Source organism: Dasypus novemcinctus, chromosome 6 (assembly GCF_030445035.2).
Source record: "Dasypus novemcinctus isolate mDasNov1 chromosome 6, mDasNov1.1.hap2, whole genome shotgun sequence".
Classification (NCBI taxonomy): domain Eukaryota; kingdom Metazoa; phylum Chordata; class Mammalia; order Cingulata; family Dasypodidae; genus Dasypus; species Dasypus novemcinctus.
The window spans coordinates 124,393,031-124,413,581 of NC_080678.1; the positions used below are offsets into that span (position 1 = coordinate 124,393,031).

At 54.0% G+C, this 20,551-nt stretch overlaps 1 protein-coding gene across 1 annotated transcript; it reads right to left on the bottom strand.

Annotated features, from left to right (window-relative positions):
• Window positions 1-1,995: 1,995 nt before the first annotated feature.
• On the bottom strand, window positions 1,996-16,989 carry MAT1A (methionine adenosyltransferase 1A). The gene is made up of 9 exons (XM_058299373.2): window positions 16,709-16,989; window positions 14,077-14,154; window positions 12,542-12,664; window positions 9,397-9,509; window positions 9,028-9,171; window positions 6,200-6,418; window positions 5,024-5,206; window positions 4,685-4,818; window positions 1,996-3,653 (listed from the first exon to the last, which is right to left on the bottom strand). Exons 1-9 carry the CDS (start codon window positions 16,800-16,802, stop codon window positions 3,551-3,553), a joined length of 1,191 nt encoding a protein of 396 aa, XP_058155356.1. The 5' UTR covers window positions 16,803-16,989; the 3' UTR covers window positions 1,996-3,550.
• Between the last annotated feature and the right edge of the window lie 3,562 nt (window positions 16,990-20,551).

A 20,551-nucleotide genomic window follows, 5' to 3' on the forward strand; every position in this document is an offset into this window, starting at 1 on the left:
CGCCCCCAACTCTTCACCCCAAGCCATGGCTGCTGAGCTGCTAGCTCCCTCGTGCAGGGCTCCTCATATAACCCCACACCTGCACCTGCTACCCATTTGAAAAACGCTTCTTTGTGCTCAGCTCACACCGCCACCTCCCCTCCTCAGGGCACGCCTCCTGCCTGCCGTGCTCCCGAACATCATGGGAAATGGGTCATGGCCTTAGCGTCCTCTCATGTTCACTTCTAATGTCAGACAAAAATGCTGAGCACTGCTGCCGTAAAGCTGAGCTCTTCACGGATGCTGAGCGGGTGCCAAAAAGACCAACTCTGCAGAACAAGCGCGGTTTCAACTCCGGGCAACTGAGCCTGGAGGAACCTGCCGGAAGGCAAGTGGGACCCTTGTCCCTCGCAGAACCTCTTTGCTAAGAGAAGCTCAGAGGGCAGGAGTCATGGGCACCTGGAGTTTGTTCTTTGACGCAACCAGGGCCAAGTCCGCTCCTCATCCGTGCGGGGGCCAGGTTTGAAATGACAAAGGAAGCAGACAGGCCAAGCTCAGAAGCACCGAATCTTGGGTGGACAGGCAGACACCAGCAAACGCTGACAAAGCACTCGCAACCTTTGCTGTCCTGGTACCAGACAGAGAAGGAGGTGTTGGGTGTTATTCATAGAGGGTGTCGGGAGGCGTCTTTCTGAAGGGCAGAAACTGAGGCGGAGGAGATTCAGAGGAACCACCTGTGAAGAAGAGAAGGGAGGCAAAGTGCAGGATGGGTTCAGGTTGGTGACCAGCAAATAGATGGCATGAAGCTGAAGAGATAGAGAGGAGGGGCTCTCAGGCAAAGTGCTTTTCAGAAGTATGGACACTCCATCTGAAACAGCAAGGATGAGATGGGGCCGCCGTCCAAGGTGGGGAAGCGGATCACGCGCCATTTAGAATGACATGTGCAAAGGTCCTGAGGCATGACTGGGGAAGCAGAAGAAGCCAGGGAGGCTGAACTGGGGTGAGGGAGGCCGAGCAGGGGACACCAGCCAGGCATGGGCGTAGGGCAGCCTGGCTGTGCACTTTGGATTCATTCCGAGTGTTGTGAGGTAGTGAGGCATTCCAGTCGTGTTTATTTTGCTTTTGCTCTTCCGCCCTTTTCCGGTGGCCTCCACATCACTGAATTCAGTGGCCAGTCCCAGGCCCTACCTCACCTAACTCACTGCTATGGTTTCACACGCCTGACCGCTGCATCTTCCCTTGATTGCCAAGAACACCACTCCCCGGGGTTTGCTCCCCCGACTGGCCACTGCCCCAGGGTTTGCTCCCCCCCGCTGGCCACTGCCCCAGGGCTTGCTCCCCCCCCCGCTGGCCGCTCTCTCTTGCTCTCTGCCGCTTCAACACTGAGGAAGCGGCTTCCCCTCCTTGCTTTCAGCTAGCGTTCCACTGCCTTCTGTGCCCGTGGCGCCCATTTATCGCCCACCTCCTCCGTGTTTCCCTGCGTCTCCCTGCCGGGACAGCGCGCTTCCCTGCGTGTCCCACGCGTGTGCCGTGGCCATCCTTCGGGCCCTGCTCCCTCTGGCCGCAAGCTTCCTTCCTAAAGCCCGCTGCCCCTCAGCCCTTCTTGGCACCAGGGCAGCCTGACTCCACGGGGTCTCCGCACAGCCCCCTCGGCGCCGGCTCACGGGGCCGCACCTCCAGGGGCCAGCGCCGGGCATCTGGAGTGAAAACGGGCACCTGCTGGTCCTCCTCAGTGAAGACGCGCGGCTTCCCTCGCCTCCTCGCCCTCCGCCCTCGCTGCCGCGTGAGCCGGCCTTGCTGCAGCTGGCTAAGCAGAAAGCCCGCCCCGGCCCGTTCCCAACCCTCGCCGAGCCTCGGTTTCCCACGTGCAGGGAAGGTTTACTACAAAGAGCTCCCTCCACGGGTGGAGCCGGTGGGCGAGAACACTCAGGCCTCCCGGGCAGGCTGCCTGGCTGGGGCAGGAGCCGGTGCTGCCCAAGGGATGGGCTCCCTGGGGTTTGCAGACAGAGCCAACCGTAGGGTTTATCCTCGAGGTTTATTCACTGTCCGGGCAGGAGCTAGCAACACACAAAGGCTCTGGTTTCACATAAACATTCGTTTACAGCAATGGTGACCAAAAAGACCTTGTTTCTCTAGGAAGTGGGGAAAGTAGAAGTCCTGAGTTTTCACTTGGAATGTGGCTCGAGGAACTCAGCCAACCCCGTTCAGGACCCGCCCCCCTCCCCTTCCTGGAAGGAGCTCGAGGCTTCATGAGTAGGGAACCCCGGTGGGGACCACAGAGCTTCCCGCAGGCGTGAGCCCTAGAACATTCTGGTGACGCGGGCTCGCTGGGCTGCCTGGCCCAGCTGAGCCAGCACCGGGTACCCTTCTGGGGCCGTGGAGCCAGGGAGAAGGTGAGCGTGCCAAAAGCGGCCAAGCTGAGGACAGCTGGGACACGCAGGCCCCCATCAGCAGACCCGTCCGCACCCCCCCAAAGCGCCCAGTAGCAGCATAATCCCATCATCTCAGCCCACTTGCCGCCACTCGCCACCCGGGTCTCCAGCATTAGCTCTCAGCGCCTAAGGACCTGTCTGGAAGCAGCAGCGGAGACCCCCCCACTTACTCCAACAGCGCTCAGCCCGCAGGGTCACAAAATGGAATCAAAGACGGAGAAAGGCTTGTGGACATCGGGCTGAGGGTCCCCCCATAAGGTTTGGCCCCATGCTGGCCCCACCTCACCATCCTCTGAGGTCTGGAGACTCAGCCCTGTGCGGCCCTACTGGGGTGGGAGTGGGAGCTTGGGCCTTGGGCTCAGGCCCTGGGCCCGGGCAGTCCGCTCGCCTCTGGCATCTTCTCAAACAGACAATCCTTTGTCCCTTCCTGACTCTGCAGACCCCTGCCCAGGCTCGCCGAGAGCCCATGGTTGACGGCCCTGGGTCCCAGCCACCCCCGGCCTCATCCCAACACTGTGCCGTGGCCCAAGCCTGGCTCTGGTGTGAAACTCGTGGTGCACAACTCCTGAGCCCAAACCTGATGTGCTGGGGGACCTTGTGGAAGTACTGCCATGGCCCGTTCCTCGGTTTCCCCGTTTGTAAGTGGGCATCAGGAGAAGTGCATCCTCACCATGTTGCAGTGAAGAAGCAACGAGAGCGGTGATAAGCGTGGGGGAAGTGCCAGCAGCTGGGGCGGGCCTGTGAAGGCCCCTGCCCGGGACGGGGTGGACAGCCCCGCCAGCCCAGACACAAGGGCACCTGGGATGTGCGGGACGCCCAGCCTCGGCTCAGGCGGGAGGGGGCGAGGGACGCAGGCTGGCAAGGCCTGGCCTGGGGGGCGGGGAATTACTCCTGACGGGGGGGCTTTCCTGGCAGATTAGCATCGCCCTGGTCTGAGGGAGAGGCAGGGGGCTCTACTCTCTTCACAAGGACGTCAGACCCCCACCACCAGGGAGCCACTGGCTTCCGGCCGTGTATGGCTTTGCCCCAGAAGGGGAGGGGTGAGGTGTGTGGGAGACCGAGCGCAGGGGTCACGGAGAAGAGGACGAGGGGGCCCAGGGGCCCCTAGAGCAGGGCCGGGGCCTCCTGCAGCCCTGCTGCTAAAACACAAGCCTCTTGGGAACTTCCCACGGGAACTCGCTTCTTCCGAAATGGCCATAGCACGCCGTCTTCTGGTAGATGGGCTTCTTCAAATCCAAATCCCTACACAGTCAACAAGAAAAGACCATTTTAAAACGGGAGAGGAGCAGCGTTCCCGTCTCTCGATTTCGAGCCTAGGAGAGTCTGTCGGACCACAACGCAGCCCCGGGGTGAGGTCACCACCAGAACGCTCGGCCTAAATTCCCAGGTGCCCAGACGGCAGTCTTAGGGGGGACAGGTGCCTCCAGGCGCCCCGGGTGCAGGCTCTGAACTCAGGCCTCACGCAGCGCAGCCCGACCCTCAGGGATGCGGGAGAGGCCAGCGCACATGGGAGCCGAGCGCGGCCGGGTCTCCACCTGTTGGCCTTGTAAAGATTTTCCTAAGAGCCCCCAGCTTCCTGTCTGCTCCAAAGTAGCCTACTGGGTGAGGGGAAGCTTCAGCAGGGGACGGTTGGGAAGGAGGACAACGCTGGATTATATCGGGGCAGGTGCAATGGAACACGTCTGCTGAATAGATGTTACCACAAGGAAGCTGACAATTAAATGCAATTCCTGATCTGGAACTGGATCTAATAGTTCAGGAGAAAAGACCCAAAAGGACTCTGTGACAACTGAAGAAATTAAAACATAGACTCCCTGCTTTGTATCAGCATGAGATTTCTTGAACTTGAAGGTTGTGCTTAAGGGTTAGGGTTAGGGTTAGAGGAGGGTGGTGTATGCAACCCGCTCCCAAATGGTTAGGGTTAGGGTTAGGGTTAGGGGAGTGTCGTGCTCCAAATATTTAGGAAAGAGACACAGACAGGCAGAATGATAACGCAACTATGGCAAAGTGCTAGTGGTTGGTAAATGTGGGTATCTGGGTGCAGGGTACCTTGAAGTTCTGTTGTTTTGGCATTATTTTTGCAACTCCCCTAAAAGTTTGAAGTTAATTCAAAATTAGAAGGTTAAATAAATGGTCCCACCGAAGTTGGTGTTTCCTGGGCCAGCAGGGGCTCCCACTTGTCCCCCTCGGCCTGACACCCTGGTTGGGGTATGCTCTGTGGCTCGAGCACCTGGGGAGCCTCCTGCCCTGGGCCAGGGAGGAGGCGTCTCTACCTGACAATGACGCCGGGCCGCAGGTCGAAGTTCTTGTTCACGATGTCCAGCAGCTCTCGCTCCGTCTTGCGCGAGGTGCCATAGGTGAAGATGGAAATGGACAGCGGCTCTGCCACACCGATGGCGTAGGAAACCTTCCGGAAGAGACGGGGAAGGGGCTGAGCCTCTGGGCTGGGCAGGAGTCTGCCCCTCAGGGAACCCTCACCTGGCTGCCTAGTGCCCCCTCCCCAGGGGCTCAGGCACCGCAACAGCCTCAGGGCAAAGTTCTGGCTTCCGGTAGAGCTCGTTCTGGCTTCCGGTAGAGCTCGTTCAGGCCCCCAGTGGCTGCAGAATACCCACCTGCACCAGCACCCTCCGGCACAGCCCGGCTTTCACCAGGGACTTGGCCACCCAGCGGGCAGCGTAGGCGGCCGAGCGGTCCACCTTGGTGTAGTCCTTCCCCGAGAAGGCCCCTCCGCCATGCGCACCCCAGCCACCGTAGGTGTCCACAATGATCTTGCGGCCAGTGACCCCCGCATCGCCCTGTGGGGGCCGAGGGAGGAGATGAGAACTGGAGGCCCCGGGTGGTGAGGCCCTGCAGAATTCCCTGTGGCATTTTTAAAGAGCTCTTGGCTACAAGCGGGCCAGAAGCCCTGGGCTCTGTCCCCGGTGCAGGCACCGGCCAGCTCAGGAGTCAGGTAGTGTCGGGGCCTCGTCAGAAAGTGCCAGAGCCTCTCCAGGCCACAGCCAGCTCCTAATGGGACTGGGCTACAACAGAGAAATCCAACTGCAGGCAGGAGCAGGCCACGTCAGAAAGGCCATGCTGGCCCCTTCCCCAGGTGTCTGCTTTGGGCAACGCCTGTCAACAGAGGCCCCTCCAAGGGGGCAGGGCACTACGTTAAATGATATGGGCAAGGTCTGCACGCTCTGTCCCCCTCAGCCACAGTTCTCACTCTATATCTAGGCTCTGAGAAGTCCTGCAAGAGAAGAAAGTAATTAGCCTTATTTTTCCTTAGCCTGAGTCTCTACAATACATCTGACTGCAGCACCTGCTCTGGGGGCTCGGCTTTGGCCACACACCCAGCTGCAGCCAGCGGCCTCTCCGAAGTACTCTGCCCAATCTCCACTTCCTCAGGAGCAAAGGGGCAGCAGGTGTCCCCAAATTAGAAACCGCTGCCCCATCTGGTGCCCACAAGACCCCAAAGTTGGAGGCAGCCTGTTGCAAAGGCTTGGCAAGGACCGCCCAGGAAGGATGAGTCACGAGCAAGCCCTGCGGTGGAGAATTGGAGCTGGAGAGGGACAGCCGATGGCCAGCTGCGGGCAAGCGCGAAGGACAGGCAGCACCAAGGGAGACTCCTCAGGGTGGTCCCCATTCCTTGCATACAAACACAGCAGGCCCCGAGGAGAATGAGCTAGCCACGTGGCCTCGCAGTCATCCAAGGCCAGCCCTGGCCGCGCCGCGCGACAGCACCTCGTGCAGCCTCGTGCCCCCAGCCAAGCAGAGGGAGCTGGCCCTCCTCTGGAGCAAGGATGCACCTGGGGGCCTCCGATGACGAAGCGCCCGCTAGGCTGCAGGTGGTAGATGGTGTCTTCATCCAGGTACTTGGCCGGCACCACGGCCCGGATCACCTGCTCCTTCAGGGCTGTGCGCATGCCCTCCAGGTCTATGTCTTCATCGTGCTGCACGGAGATGACGATGGTGTGGATGCGCAGAGGGATGACGGCGCCGTTGTCCTGCATGTACTGGACGGTAACCTGGGGCGCAGAGGGCAGGAGGGGCATGCTGAGGGCCATGGGCCCGCTGGGAGTCAGAGGGCTCCCCTGGGCTGCCTGTGCACATGGCGTCCGCTACCCCCCCTCCCCAATGGCTTTTACAGCATTTCCTGACAACTGGTGACCCACTGGGCACCTCCGCTTGGTCTCGGTGGCTTCTGCTGTTACCGCAGGGCTCCCTGCAAAGCCCCATCTTGCCCCCCACGACCACCCTTGCCTGTCCCAGCACCGCAGTGCATGTGGGGTGGGGTGCCACCAACCCAGTCCTGGGAGACTGAGAAGGAAGGATCAGTAGTTCTGCTCTGCCAACCTCCGGGCACTTGGCAAAAGAAAGGAAGAGCAGAGCACCTGGAGGGAAGGGAGCAGGTGCAAGTCCCTCGCAAGCCGGGCCATTCAGGGATGTGGCCAGCGCAGCTGGCTCTGGGCCCTTTTATGCATCAGCCATTGGTTAATGGAGATATTACTGCCCCATTTTATAAATGAGGAAACTGAGGCTATGAGAAGTGAAACGACCCCTCTGACGTCACATAGCAAAAGGCCGGAGAGCCCGACCTGCTCTTCTAGCCCTGCAGCACAGACCAAATGCATCTCCAGAGGCACTCTGGGGGGCTTCTGGAAGGCTCTAGGAACAGCCTGCGGCAGCGCCGTCAAGGGCTGACTCCCAGGCAGCGTCCTTGCAGAACGGTGGAACTGGCTGGCAGAGCCAGGGTTCCGGGCACTGCTCCTATCTCGTCATGTCAGCAAGATGTGGGAGAAAACACAGCCCTGAGCAGGTACAAACAAGCCCTTGGGGGCCAACGGCAGCCTGGTTTGTTCAGGTGGAAGGAGCCGCTCTGGTCACAGTGCTCTGCGCAGACCAAGGACATCCTCTGCCAACGGGGCGCGGGGGGCCGCAGGGCGCTCCAGCTGCTCCTGCCCCCAGCTGCCCGAGGCGCCCCTTGGCAGCCAGAGGAGCGTTCTCAGCAGAATCCAGGGCATCTGCAGGAAGGGAAACCCTAAAGACCCTCGTCACTGCCTCCTGGACGCGGAAACCTTTTTCTCCTTAGCTAAGCAAAATGGAGGAGACCTTCCTAGCCCGGCAGCACCTGCACCGACACAGACCAGGAGGGAGGCGGAAGGCTCTGCTCCCCTGAGGCCTCCCATCCCTGCCCGGGGCTTCCCTCTCTGCGAAGCCCTTCATTTCCACGTCCAGGCACAGTTCCGGTACAGGAAGGGCAGGGCAGGTGTGCTCTCATCCACATGCCCATTCGATTGCAGTTTAGCTCTACAGTCCCGACCCCAGAAACGACCGAAGAAGGTGGTATCAGCCTCCCTCCTCGGGGTCCACGTGGAGAGCACGCAAGGTCCCAAGGAGCACGGCTTTGGCCACGTGCAGCTCACGTGCCACCTCTGCCCTGCGTGTGGCCTCTGTGCAGCCGGTTACCAGGACAGAGCTACATGCACATGGCTAGCTGGAAACCGAATACGCCAGGTGCCACGTGCAGGGCACACAGTCCCGCCGGGCAGGGGAAGACCTCATGAGCAGGTGGGAGTGTGCACCCTGTGCAGGCAGGTAGGGCGGGCGGCAGGTTTGCAGGCGCAAAGCCTTAGGAAGCGCAAACACGGGTGACGATGGAAGCCCGTGAAGGGTTCAGCATGGCACAGTAACAGGTGGAGATTTTTTTCCCCTAAGAAGAAAGTTGTCAAAGATGCTGAGCAGGGGGTAGGATATTAAAAGGGAAGCTCCAAGCAGAACCTTCAGCTCGGCTGCCCCTGTAAAGGCTGGGCAGGGAAGGGGGAGTTCTGCATGGAAAACTGGTGCCCACTGGGCTGGGGGCAGAGGGGAAAGGGCGGCGACCGTGCGCCCTTGCAGCTGCTTGCCGGGTGGGCGAGGGGTGGGGCTCGGCTCTTAGAAAGGCCTGTGGGCTAAAATTGGGCAGCTGAGTGAGTGCAGGTGGAGAACCAGGTCCACAAATGTGGTCCGAGGATGTGGAGGACAGAGTGCTGAGCATCTGCGGATCTGCCTGGAGTGCAGAAAAGGACCCAGCGGGGAGTCCAAGAGGACAGGGTCCCCAGGTGGAGGGAAGTGCCCGGATGCTGAGGGGCCGCTCGCCCACGGAGCACTTCCACTACGGAGTGCAGGCGGTTTCGGCTCCACGGGTCGCCCTGGGGGAGGCGCAGGCCAAGACCGCAAAGCTGGGCCTTTTGACAAGACAAAGACAAGGAGAAGGGCCACAGCGGGATGCCAGCAGTTCAGGCCACCTCACTCATCACAGGCACCCGTGTGTGGAAAGGCAGTGACCAGGAAGCCTGGAAAGCAGATCCATTTCTGGCAAGAATTGGAGAATTCCCAGAGCCCACATCTGCTCAGGAGGATAAAAAAAAAAAAAAAAAGCCACAACTGTCCTTGACTTTTCTGTATTTTTGAAGTGTCTAATAATAAAGTGTCATGGGGAGGGTGGTGGGCAGTGGGCATCTACCACTGAAGCTCTTTCACACAGAAAACCAGCAACCGTTTCAGTGCCCAGAGTGCACATTGTGATGGTACAAATGGCAAGGCCCAGCGGTGTGGGGATGCAGAGTGGGGCAGAGGGCAGCCAAGGCGCTCTCACCTGCGTCTTCGAGTCAGGCCTCAGCCAGGGCAGGACACCTGAGCGTCTCAGGTCCGCCATCCGGGCGTTGAGCTTGTGCGCAAGGATGATGGTCAGCGGCATGCACTCCTCGGTCTCGTCGGTGGCGTAGCCGAACATCAAGCCCTGTGCATGGGGAGAGCAGGCGGGCAGCAGCCGGCCTCATCCAGGAAGGCCTTCCAACAGCAAGCATTCACCTGGCGCCCAGGGCTCCTGCAGGGTGAGATGGGCCCGCCTCCCACAGCAGGCCTGCGCCCCTGCTCTCCTGCTGGGATGGGGAATCCAGCCCCTCACCGCGGCCCTTGCTCCAGGGCAGACCCGATGCGGTTCACCCGCAGCATGCCCAGGTACCTGGTCCCCTGCCCCGAAATCCTCCTCGTTTCTGTCCAGATGGACGCACTGGGCAATGTCGGAGGACTGCTGCTCCAAGGCCACCAGCACATTGCAGGTCTTGAAGTCGAAGCCTGGGCAGGAGGGAAAGCGCACTGACAGGGCGATCCCCAACCAGCTCGGGACGGTGTCGGCCCAGAGTTGAGGCCAAGGTGGGGAGCGAGCCCATGGAACGCTTTGGTTGAGCGGATCCTACGTGACGCATTTAATGTACCAAGTGACCCTGATTTTAAAAACCTACCTTACACAGAAAGGCAGTGTAACATCCCAGTTGCACAAAGCTGCTCTCCCACAGTGTCCCCACGGCACCTCCCAAGGGGGCAGTTTGAAAACTACTGCACTGAGGCAAAGCAAGCCCAGATGCACACCTGCCCCACATATGAAATTACACAACAGGGGGGCCCCAGGCACGCCATTTGGAGAAGAGGCCAATGGGGAGTCACAAGCCTTGGGGCAGGGGCCCCTCTGCAGAGCTCGGGGATCCAGCCCACCCGGTACAGCACAGGGACATGGGCTCGGCCCTCAGGCAGCCTGCCTTCTCCTGGGCAGAGGGCCGTGCAGCACAAGCGGGCCCTAAGGGAAGCCACCAGCTCTAGTCGACTGCACCACTACAGGTGCATTCCTGCATCAGTGCAACAAACGGACCAGCGAATGCAAGGAATCAACAACGGGGGAGGTACGGCAGCTCTGTTTTCTGTACGACTCTTCTGTAAACCTACAACTTCTCTAATTCATAAATAATAACACAAAATGAAAACAAAAACAAACCAGGGGCACCAAGTGATTTGGGAGAGGAGGGGCAGAGCTGGAAGGGCCAAGAGCCCTGGCCCCTCGGCGCGGGCCCTGACGGCACTGAAGCATCTCCTGGGAAATCTCCCTGCCAAACGGGCGCCATCACCTCTCCCTGGGAATTAGCTTGTTCACACCGATCCTCTGCCTGGAGACCTTGCTGCACCCAGTAAGCTCTCATGAGCTCAGGTGAAGCTCATTGCTGGCAGCCGTTGGCTGCACGGACAGCCTTTCATAGGGGGTATGGCCCCTCTCACCACAAAGACACCCACATCACACTACACAGCCAGCAAGCGGCGCGGGGCAAAGGTGCACAAACGCAATCCTCCCGGTTCTGTCTGTGAGTGTGGATTATGGCATAAATCCAGGAAGGCCAGTTGGGAAACGGACTTCCTTGGCACTGCTTAAAGTCACCACATCCCTGCTAGTGACTTGGGGACAGTCAGAGTATCATCTGAGACCCAAAGGGGGTTTTCTTCAAAACTGGAATTCCATGAATTTCTAATGCCATCGGGAAAGCCTCCAGACCTGGGGGTCAGAGCCCTCGGCAGGAAGCCAGTGCCCACAGGCTGGCCTGCAGCTGGGCCCGCCTCTGCCCGCTGCCTTCGACTTCGGAATCCCCAGCCTGGTTGGCAGTGCTCGACCTCAGTTCCCCGCAAGGGCCTGGGCCCCCCGCCGCTGGCACTGCTGCTAACCTTGGGATGCCCCCCCTAGCACAGAGCCATGCCGGACCAGCCGCGCCTGTCTCCCTCCCCTGCCCAGGCCGTCGCCGTCCCCTATCATGAAAAGCAGCAGTTTGGTAGAAGAGTTCCAAGCCTCGTCTGCCACTTATTGACTGAGTTTCCTTACACAAGTTCTTTCCATCTCAGAAAGAAGTGTGCCAGGGTTTCCGGAATGGTTAAATCAGGCACCTCTAAAGACACACGCAGCAGGGTCAACAGAGGGCAGCTCCACGTCAGCCAGTGCTTCTTTCTCTTCCAAAGACTTTACCTGCACCACGAAGGCAGCCCCTCCTAAACAGGCCCAGTGGCAAGAATGGATGGAAAACTGCATACAGATACCTGAGCTGCACACTTTTTCCTTTTTCCTAAGCTTTTTTATTTTGAAATCATTTCAAACTTGCAGCCCAGTTGCAAAAATAATACAAAACTCATACAGGGAGTAGATGTGGCTCAAGCAGTTGAGTTCCCACCTCCTACATGGGAGGTCCCGGCTTCGATTCCTCATACCTCCTAAAGAAAGCAAACAAACAACTAGCAGACAATGAGCAAAAACAACGAGCAGGCAACGAGCAAAAACAACAAGCAGACAAAAAGCAAAAACAGTGAGCAGTCAACAAGCAAAAATGAGCAGACAACGAGCAGACAGCAAGCAAAAACAACAGGGAACAGGTGTGGCTCAAGCAGTTGAGCACCTGCCTCTCATATGGGAGGTCCCAGGTTCAGTTCCTAGTACCTCCTAAAGAAAAAACAGACAGACAACGAGCAAAAACAATGAGCAAAAACAAAAACAAGCAAACAATGAGAAAAATCAGCAAGCAAACAGACAAGGGACCCAACTCATGGGGGGAAAACCCATACAAAAGAACTCCGACATACTCTGTGCCCCAAATACCCAGATCTGCCAGTTTTGCCTCATTTGCTCTATCATTCTATCTATCCCTCTGTCCATTTTCTACCCATTTCAGAAACGCTTCCATGTGCATTTCCTAAGAGCAAGCATATTCACTTAGGTATTAATAACTTTAACGGTGATAAAAAGTCTACAGTCAACATTCCAATTTTTTTCATATGTCCCGGATAATGTCCTTTTGGGACTTTCTCCTCCATCACTAGATCCAGTCCGGTACCAGGTATTGTGTTTAATTGTCTTTGTTTCTTAATTGTCATTGCTTTTTAATTGTCAACTTAAACTACGTGTATATCATAAGTTTCCTCAACTCCTTCCAAGCATACCATCCAGTGGATGACACATTCGCAAAGTTGCGCTGCCCTCCAGGACCTTCCTCTCACCCCAAACGCAAACCCTGCGCCATCGGGCAGGAACTCCCCGCGCCGGTCCTGCGGTAATCTAGCTCCCCTTTCTGCCTCTGTGACTCTGCACAGCGCAGCTACTGAAGTTTCACGTCAGTGGAGTCGCAGGTCGTCTGCCCCTTCCTGCTGACGTTGCGCTCAGCACCGTGTCCTCAAGGTTCGCCCGTGGGGTGGCACCCGGCAGGGCTTCCTTCCTTCTGAAAGCCGCCCCACTCTCGTGGAGCCTTGGCCTGAGCCTGACCACCGGGTGGGGAGAGCTGCCCGCCGCGGGGCCCGGGCCCCACCTTTGGCGGAGTCGTCGTAGCCGATGTGCTGGATGGTGTCCCTCACCACGCGCTGGTAGTCCACCATGGCCCCCGAGGTGATCTCCCCGCACAGCAGCACCATGCCCGTCTTGCACACTGTCTCTGCCAAGGGAAGGAGCGGTCAGCGCCCTGTGCCGCTGCAGCACCGCGGGCGAGGCTGGCAGGAGGCCCTGCCCGGGGAGGGTGCCAGAATGAAAACAACGAGGGCAGTAAGAAAGAAATTCAACAGCAAGCCTTCTTGGGGAAGACTTGGCCGTGAACTTTCCAACCACCCGCTCACTATTGTGTCGCAGGCCACTCATCTAGGCTCCTCCGGCCTGGGTCTCCTGCCCTGGGAAAGGAGGCGGAGGACGAGATTGTCGCAGGATGAAAGGGACTGTGTCCCATGGTGGCCGTTATAAAGCATGCGGCCCAGTATGTGGAACCTCATACTTTTTAATGTAACATTTTTTGTGATCTTTGTATCTCCAAAAAAATACAGTAAAAAATAAACGCTCAAAAAATAAAATAAAATAGAAAAATTAAATTTAAAAAGACATTGGCCATCCCTGCGCTCCCTCTTACTCAAATTCCACCGCAAGTTTGGGGAATGCGGTGCTCGCCAAGGAACCAAGGCACGTCCGTGTCTCGCCAGCTACTTGGAGGAGACATCGGGGTGAAGCCACCCTCCCTGGGACTCGGTGCCCCCGAAGGGCAGTGAACAGGGGCCACACCAGCGGAGGGCCCCAGTCCCCCTGCCACGTGCAGCGAGGAGGCAGGACCGTGCCGCCGGGGCCGCAGGCTCAGGAGTCCCGTCGCTGAACTGCCGGGCCACGGGCTTGGAAGGGTTTGCCTTTCAGGGAAAGGAAAAAGATCCTCATCCTGCATGACTCGCCATGGAACGACAAGCAGTGGATGATGCGGCTGTGGACAGGGCTTTTATGCTTTCATGTAACGTCTTAGGAAAGCTATCAATTTAATTGAGAACCCTTGACATTTTGCTGTAAATTTGCTGTTTATGTATGTTCATGTACGAATGTCATACTTCATTAAAAGTTCATTTAAAAGAAGAAACACTTGAAGACGCTGCCCGCCTGTTGCTGTTAAATGGTAGAGGTGCACTATTTTGACACCTGAATCATGCCACAAACTAAGAGAACACCAAAAAGAGCCAGACGGCTGCACAGCCGTCGAGAGGCTCCTACGCGGTGAAGGGGCTCCCAGCCAGTTCCAGGCTCTCTCCTGTCTGGAGGGTCCGCTGAGAGCCTTGGAGGAACTCCCCTCCCAGTGAGACAGAGCGTCAGAGGCCGTGGTCCAATCCAACCTTCCACCAGCACCTTGCTAAGGTATCCCACACCAACTTCTTGGCCAAATAATCACCAGCTTTAACTCGTGGCCAGAAATGTTTTCCTGCCTGTGGTGCAGGAGGCTGCACAACGTGGTAGCCCACCCGGACTCCGCGCCCAGGGCGGGGGCTCGGGGCCTCGGGGCCCTGACGTGCCTCGGGCTGGCAGGAGGGGGCAGAAGATCCTTACCACAGGCCACCTTGGCGTTGGGGTCCTGCCTGAGGTGGGCATCCAGCACCGCGTCACTGATTTGGTCGCAGATCTTATCTGGATAAGAGAGAGTGAGCATGAGACCCCAGAGGTGTGATTTACTGAACACGTGAAAACCAGGAGAGGTTTTGTCCATTTACATATCAAACCTTACCTACTAAAAGAGGACATTCTTTTTAAATAAAGGAAATTAGAACAATTTGGAAATGTTTATTTCTTCCACCTCTCTCTCTTTCATAGTCTTCTAAAATTCCTCTCATTCTTCAACATATTCTCTTTATATGTAACTTCTGGAAAAGATGTTAATAACATCGGTAGGATTCAGTGCCAGGTGCACAATCAGACTGGACAACAGATGCATGGCAGGGCAGTTCCGTAGGGTCCACACGTGAATTCTACAAGAGACCCCTGCCATCCTGCTGCTGCAGACCCCTCCATTAGTGCATCACAGCCTCCCTGCCGTCACCCAGCCTTTGAACGCCGGATGCCCTAAGAGCTGGGTTTGACTGACAGGGGCAGGTGATCTCATTCTTCTATTTTCCTTAAAGACTCTACGTGGGCTAAATGCTCACTAAACAGCACTGTGGAAAAAACCACTCTTGTTTCGGGGTTAGATGACTTGTCAATGTCCACAAATTCAGAAATAAACATAAGCTCTGTTAACATATATTACATTTCACATAGTGTCAAAACACCCACAGAGTCGGTTCTTAATTGGTTAATATGTTTTTAAATTAACAATCCAGATTCGGAATTACGTAGTCTGCTCTCAAAAGTACATATTAAGTTCTAAAATGAAAGATGTTAATCTGCTATTAAAGGTTAACTCTCTAATCTCTCCTTCAGAAATTACTACCAAACACATGTTTGAGTTTTTCCTATTGATCCCCTTGCCAGTGGCAGATCCTGGATGAGTCCACAGCCTCTGGGGGTCCCTGCCACTGAGGTCCTTCCACTGCTAAGGTATCCTAAAATCAATATAAAGTGGTCACATTAGGCCTGCCCACCAGGACTCCTGATCATGGACACAGCTCACAGGCTCCCAACTGCAGAGGGGAATGCAGCAGCTAGGATGGACAAATCAGGGTTTAGACATTTAAAACTTCCATCAACATCACTTCATAGGCCCAAGATAGTCAATAATTGCTTTTCTTGATCATTGAAAAAGGAGCATTAATTTTATCTTTCTGGTGGAGAGCAATTTAGCAATCGAACGACAGGCAGAAGGTTGTTAAACCTCAGATGAACTGGCTGACGTGGACAGCTAATTTACAGTGACAACGGATAGGCTGTCATGAAGGAGGCACAGCAACCCCCTGGTTGGCTGGACTTGCCTTCTCTGCCCTTTGGGCACACTGGTATTGTGTGCAATGGGCTCCATGTGGACGAGATCTTTCACAAGCCATGGAACTCTCCAGAAGGGGTCAGGCATAGCAAGGTAGCTGCCATTGCTTCATTTTAAACCCACAAAGTTAGTTATGGTGAAAGAGGCTTTTTGTTTCTGAGCAGCACTGTTGACGTTTGGGATGGATGACTCTCTGCTGCATCCCAGGCCTCCATTGACCAGGTGCCAGTAGCATGCACCCCCACACCACAGTGTGACAACCACAAATTACAAAACGTCCTGGGGGAAAGGAGCAAAAATCACCCCCACCCCCACCACACCAGTTTGAAAAACACTGGCTTATGCAGATGGAAAGGGGTAGTACATTGAGACGTCCAAAGCAGAGTGATAACGGATGGAAGTTCAATCTCTTCAAGAAAGAACAAAGTCAAAGAAGATGAAGAAAGGCAGAGGGTGCTAAGTTACCAAAAACTACAAAGGCACACATGAATCTTGAAGAAGTGTCGAAACATATAAATCATAGAATCTAGCCCCCAGGGTTCTAGGACCCTGGTTCTCAACGTGGTTCCCAGACCAGCCGCGTCCGCATTGCCTGGGGGCTTGTTAGAGGGACAAGTGCTCCAGCCTCACCCAAGAGCTTCCAAGCCAGGAAGTCTGGGCTGGACCCAGCCTCCACGTGGTTCTGACGCCCGTGGCCCCGACCTGAGATCCTGAACATGTGTCCTCCCTGCCCCCGAGGAGCCCCTCTCCCTTCCCCACGTCACTGCCTGAGATTGCATCCTCATCGGGAAGTCATCTGAACTTCTCGTAGCTAACACACTACCTAGAGGTCCACCTCGGCAGCGATTGGAAGGCACCCTGATCACTTCTAAACTGCACATGCTCCATCTGCAAAACTTAGCAACCCTGACCTTGTAGGAGGGAACGTTCTTTGTTGACCTAAGCTGCTCACTGATAACAGACTAAGGTTTTACAAAAAAAAAAAGAATATGAGATGTTAGCATCTGATGATAGGTTTTATGTGTCAGACATTTGGCCAGCCAATGGCTAGTTCTCCGCGGCGGCCCCACCGCACTCTCCGCCTCACTGACTTGCAATTTCCTGAGTGCCTAGTGGGAAACCGTTTCACGAAACTACAGATGAATCGAATGGAAAACACTTCACATTGTTTCTCCAGAGTCCCCTTATAGTAACTGAGAAAAGGTGTTTTTATGACCTCAGTTGGTGACTCCCTTGATCCGGCCAGTCCCAGGACAGCCTACTTACCAGGATGCCCCTCTCCTACGGATTCAGACGTGAACATGAAGGCTCCTTCTTCACTTAGAGAGTGGTCACATAAGCCATCCACGGGTCCGTTCATCTCTCCACACTTCCAGGGAGCTTCTTCAAATGGACGACTTTAAGGCTGAGACTTGGCCTGAGTTTCTCCCTTAGTTCCTGCCTGACTGCCCTGAGCACGTGAGAGTAAAGTGAGGATGGGTGAGATGAGAGGGAGGGGGCCGATACAGGTGTTGCTCCCTCCCGCTGGTCAGTGCTGGCTCCCGAGTGACCCCTATATATGGAAAAGGGAAAGTGCCCAAACAATCACGTGAGAAAGTTGGAGGAGTCCATTTCCTGGGAGGCACTTCAGTCCTTAACTGATTTCCCAAACCCTAAGCATCTGGCCAAGGAGATGAAGAGCACGGTGGAGTCTTGGGGCTCTGCCCCGGCTCTGGAGCTCACCTCCACGGTGCTCCAGAGCTGGTCTCCTGTGGAGGACAGGGACATAAACAGTGGGCAAGAAATCCTTCCCCAGAGCTGTGGTTTAGGCTGATTGCAACATGGTGTGGCTCTTGCTGTCCAGCGCTCCCCCTTGTCTTTTGGGCTCTTCCCCTGCCTCTGCCTTCCCAGAGCAGGAATGTGCACCTGCATTCTGAGCCAGCTTTGGCGTTACACAACAGAGTCCTTCTAGAGGATAGAAATCACCTCAGCCTTCCACTGCTTTAAGAGGCTGGCAGTCATATGAACTAGCAAGACATCAAAAGGGATCTGGACAGGTTACAGAGAACACGGTTTCTGGAAAGGGACTTTGAGAGACAGACTTGTTGCAGAAATGTTACCAGAGCCCAGTTTCCCAAAGCTTCCAGGCAACAAGTTAACCTGTGTATTCAGTTCTCTGTACTTGGCAAACACCCTGCTCACATAACTCCTAAATTATTTTTGCTTTGACAAAGAAAAAAGGTAAATATGATTCTATTTTTAACCAGCTCATGCACTTAAAGAACATCATTCTCCTCTACTCTTAGACTCAGCTGCATCTTCCAACCCAAGGCACTCTAAGGGATGGCAGAGAACGGGTGGAGAAATGAGTTCCCACTAGAATGCAATAAAAAGTAATCAACCAAAACTTTATGCATCAAAGGTTGGGCTGTGTGAAGCAAGAAGTAAGATGCAGCAGCCCCAACTAACAATTCTGGGGCCCAAAGCCCTCTCTATGGTTATAATAAAAGCATTAATTTTTTTTTTTCTAGCATGAAGTCTGGCTCTCCAAATCTTGGATTTTTGCTAATTGGTCAGCAGTGGCAGCATTATCCTGTCAGGGTGAGTCACCTCTTACACAGGCATATTTAATCAGAGGCATTTAGCAAAGAATGAGCTGGAATGCCTAGGCACACGAGTAGGGAGGTTGCCGTGAGGAAGAGGTCGCTGGGAAGGGATAGACGACAAAAGAATCAAACGGGACCTTTAGACGACTTAGCCTTGGCAATGCCAGCACACAGGACACCTGTTTGTGCTTAACATGTTTCAACATTGTTGTCCCTTTGTCAACGTCTTCTGGGTACATTTGTTTCAAGCCCGGAGGCAATATGAGCTAATGTTTAATTTGAACTGGAGACATAGGTTACCCATTATATCCTAAATTCCCTTTCAGAGCAAGATGAAGTTTAAGTGTCAAGTAATCACCAAGGTTCCTAGAATTAGCACACAGTAGCCTAACTGCCCTCTGAATTCTGAACAGTAGTCTAACTGCCCTCTGAATTCTGAACAGTAGCCTAACTGCCCTCTGAATTCTGAACAGTAGCCTAACTGCCCTCTGAATCTGAAACAGCATCGTGCATTATGGGGTGGGAGAGAGGCTCGAGGAAAGTCACGGTACTGAAAAGTGACACTGTCAGAAACCTGTGCAGGGGCCGAACACCCACTCAAAGAGGGGACAGGATCCGGACGGCATCTAGCTCAGCACCCGCCTCGCGTAGGAGTTCCATGTGGTGGCATCCTACTAAATGCCAGGCAGCCTTACTGCCTCTCAGCAGATGGAAGAGGCAGAGAACCGGACGCTGTTGCTGGGAGCTCAGGTTTGGGGGCTGGAGTCCCAGTTTTGCCTCTAATGTGAGATGCACCTCAGGGCAGGCCTCCTAACATCTCCAGGCTGCTCTTTCCTCACCTGTAAAGCAGGCTAAATAATTACCTACCTCTTAGCTTTGCTGTGATAATGAAATGTGATCATTGTGTTTAAGTTATGACGAGTATTGACAATAGAGCTAGTACACAATAGTTCAATACATATTAGCTACTATCACTGTTGTCTTCTCTGTGCACATTATGATTTTCTTTTGAACAAAACTATATCATGTACATGTTTTATGCATATATGCATGTATATACAAATATACATGCATATGTATATATATTATTATATATTTTATATATTATTGTGTCTCTTGCTTTTTTTCATACACTATATCCCCCCAAAAAAATAAATAAAAGAAATATATACTAGCATCCTCTTTTCACAATGCTGCATATAGACAGACCTCATTTTAGCACCTTTATAGCACCCCATAATGAGAATATACTATAGGGAAGGGGCTGTGGCTCAAGCAATTGAGCTCCCATTTACCATACGGAAGACCCAGGTTCAGTCTCTGGGACCTCCTGGGAGAAAAAAAAGAAAAGGTGTCCCACGCCTGCGCAGAGAGGTGCAGGCCCTCGCGTGGCACGGTTTGGCGCAGGCCCCTGCGTGGTGAAGAGACGCACCAAAAAGACGATGATGCAACCAGATAGAAATAATAGTACCATAAATTATTTAATGATTCTCCAATGGCTTAATATTTTCCACTTCAATTTCTTAACACTGCAACAATGTAATCACTATCAAAATCCTGATTTTTTTTTTTTTGCAGAAATGGAAAAACTGGTCCTAAATTCATAAGGAATCACAGGGGACCTGAAGAGCTAAAATAATCTCCAAAAAGAAGCAGCAAGTTGGAAGGGTCACACATCCCGGTTTCAAAATGCACAACAAAGCCACAGTAATCAAAAGAGTGTGGTACTAACATAACAATAGAGAAAGAGCTCAGTGGAATAAAACCGAGAGTCCAGAAATAAGCCCAATGGTCCACTGATTTTCAAAAAGAGGGCAAAGTCCATTCAGTGGAGAAAAGTAGTCTCTTCAGCTAACAGTGCTGGGACAACCTGCCAGTCACAAGCATGAGAATGAAGCTGGTTCCTACCACACACCACATACAAAACTAACTCAAAATGGATCAAAGATCTAAATAGGAGAGGTAAAACTGTAAAATTCTTAGAAGAAAACATAGGGGCATATCTTCATGACCTTGGATTTGGCAGTGATTTCTTAGATGACACCAAAAGCACAAGCAACAAAAGAAAAAATACATAGATTGGACTGTGTCAGAATTAAAATTTTTGTACATCAAAGGTCATTATCAAGAGAGTCAAGACACCCTACAGAATGAGAGAAAATATTTGTAAATCATATATCTGGGAAGGATCTAGTATCGTATATATATAAGCAACTTTTACAACTCAATAACAAGATAAATAACCCTATTTAAAATTGGGCAAAGGACTTGAATAGACATTTTTCCAAAGAAGATATATAAATGGTCAACAAGTACATGAAAAATGCTCAATGTCATTAGCCATTAGGAAAACACAACTCAAAACCACAATAAGTAAGATATCACTTCACAACCACTAAAATGACTATGACGAAAAAAAATAAAAGGAAAGTAACAAGTGTTGGTGAAGATAGAGAGAAAGTGGAACCCAGCTGCCTTCCATTGTTGCTGGGAATGTAAACTGGTGATTTCAAGACTTACTAGG

Bases quoted from the DNA above. Each gene is read 5' to 3' on its own strand.
- MAT1A (XM_058299373.2), bottom strand. From the start codon at position 16,802: ATGAACGGACCCGTGGATGGCTTATGTGACCACTCTCTAAGTGAAGAA. The intron at 12,665-14,076 runs GTAAGGATCTTC...TTCCCTTGGCAG, and splicing joins CAACGCCAAGGTGGCCTGTG to AGACAGTGTGCAAGACGGGC. The intron at 9,510-12,541 runs GTGGGGCCCGGG...CCTCCTGCCCAG, and splicing joins CTACGACGACTCCGCCAAAG to GCTTCGACTTCAAGACCTGC.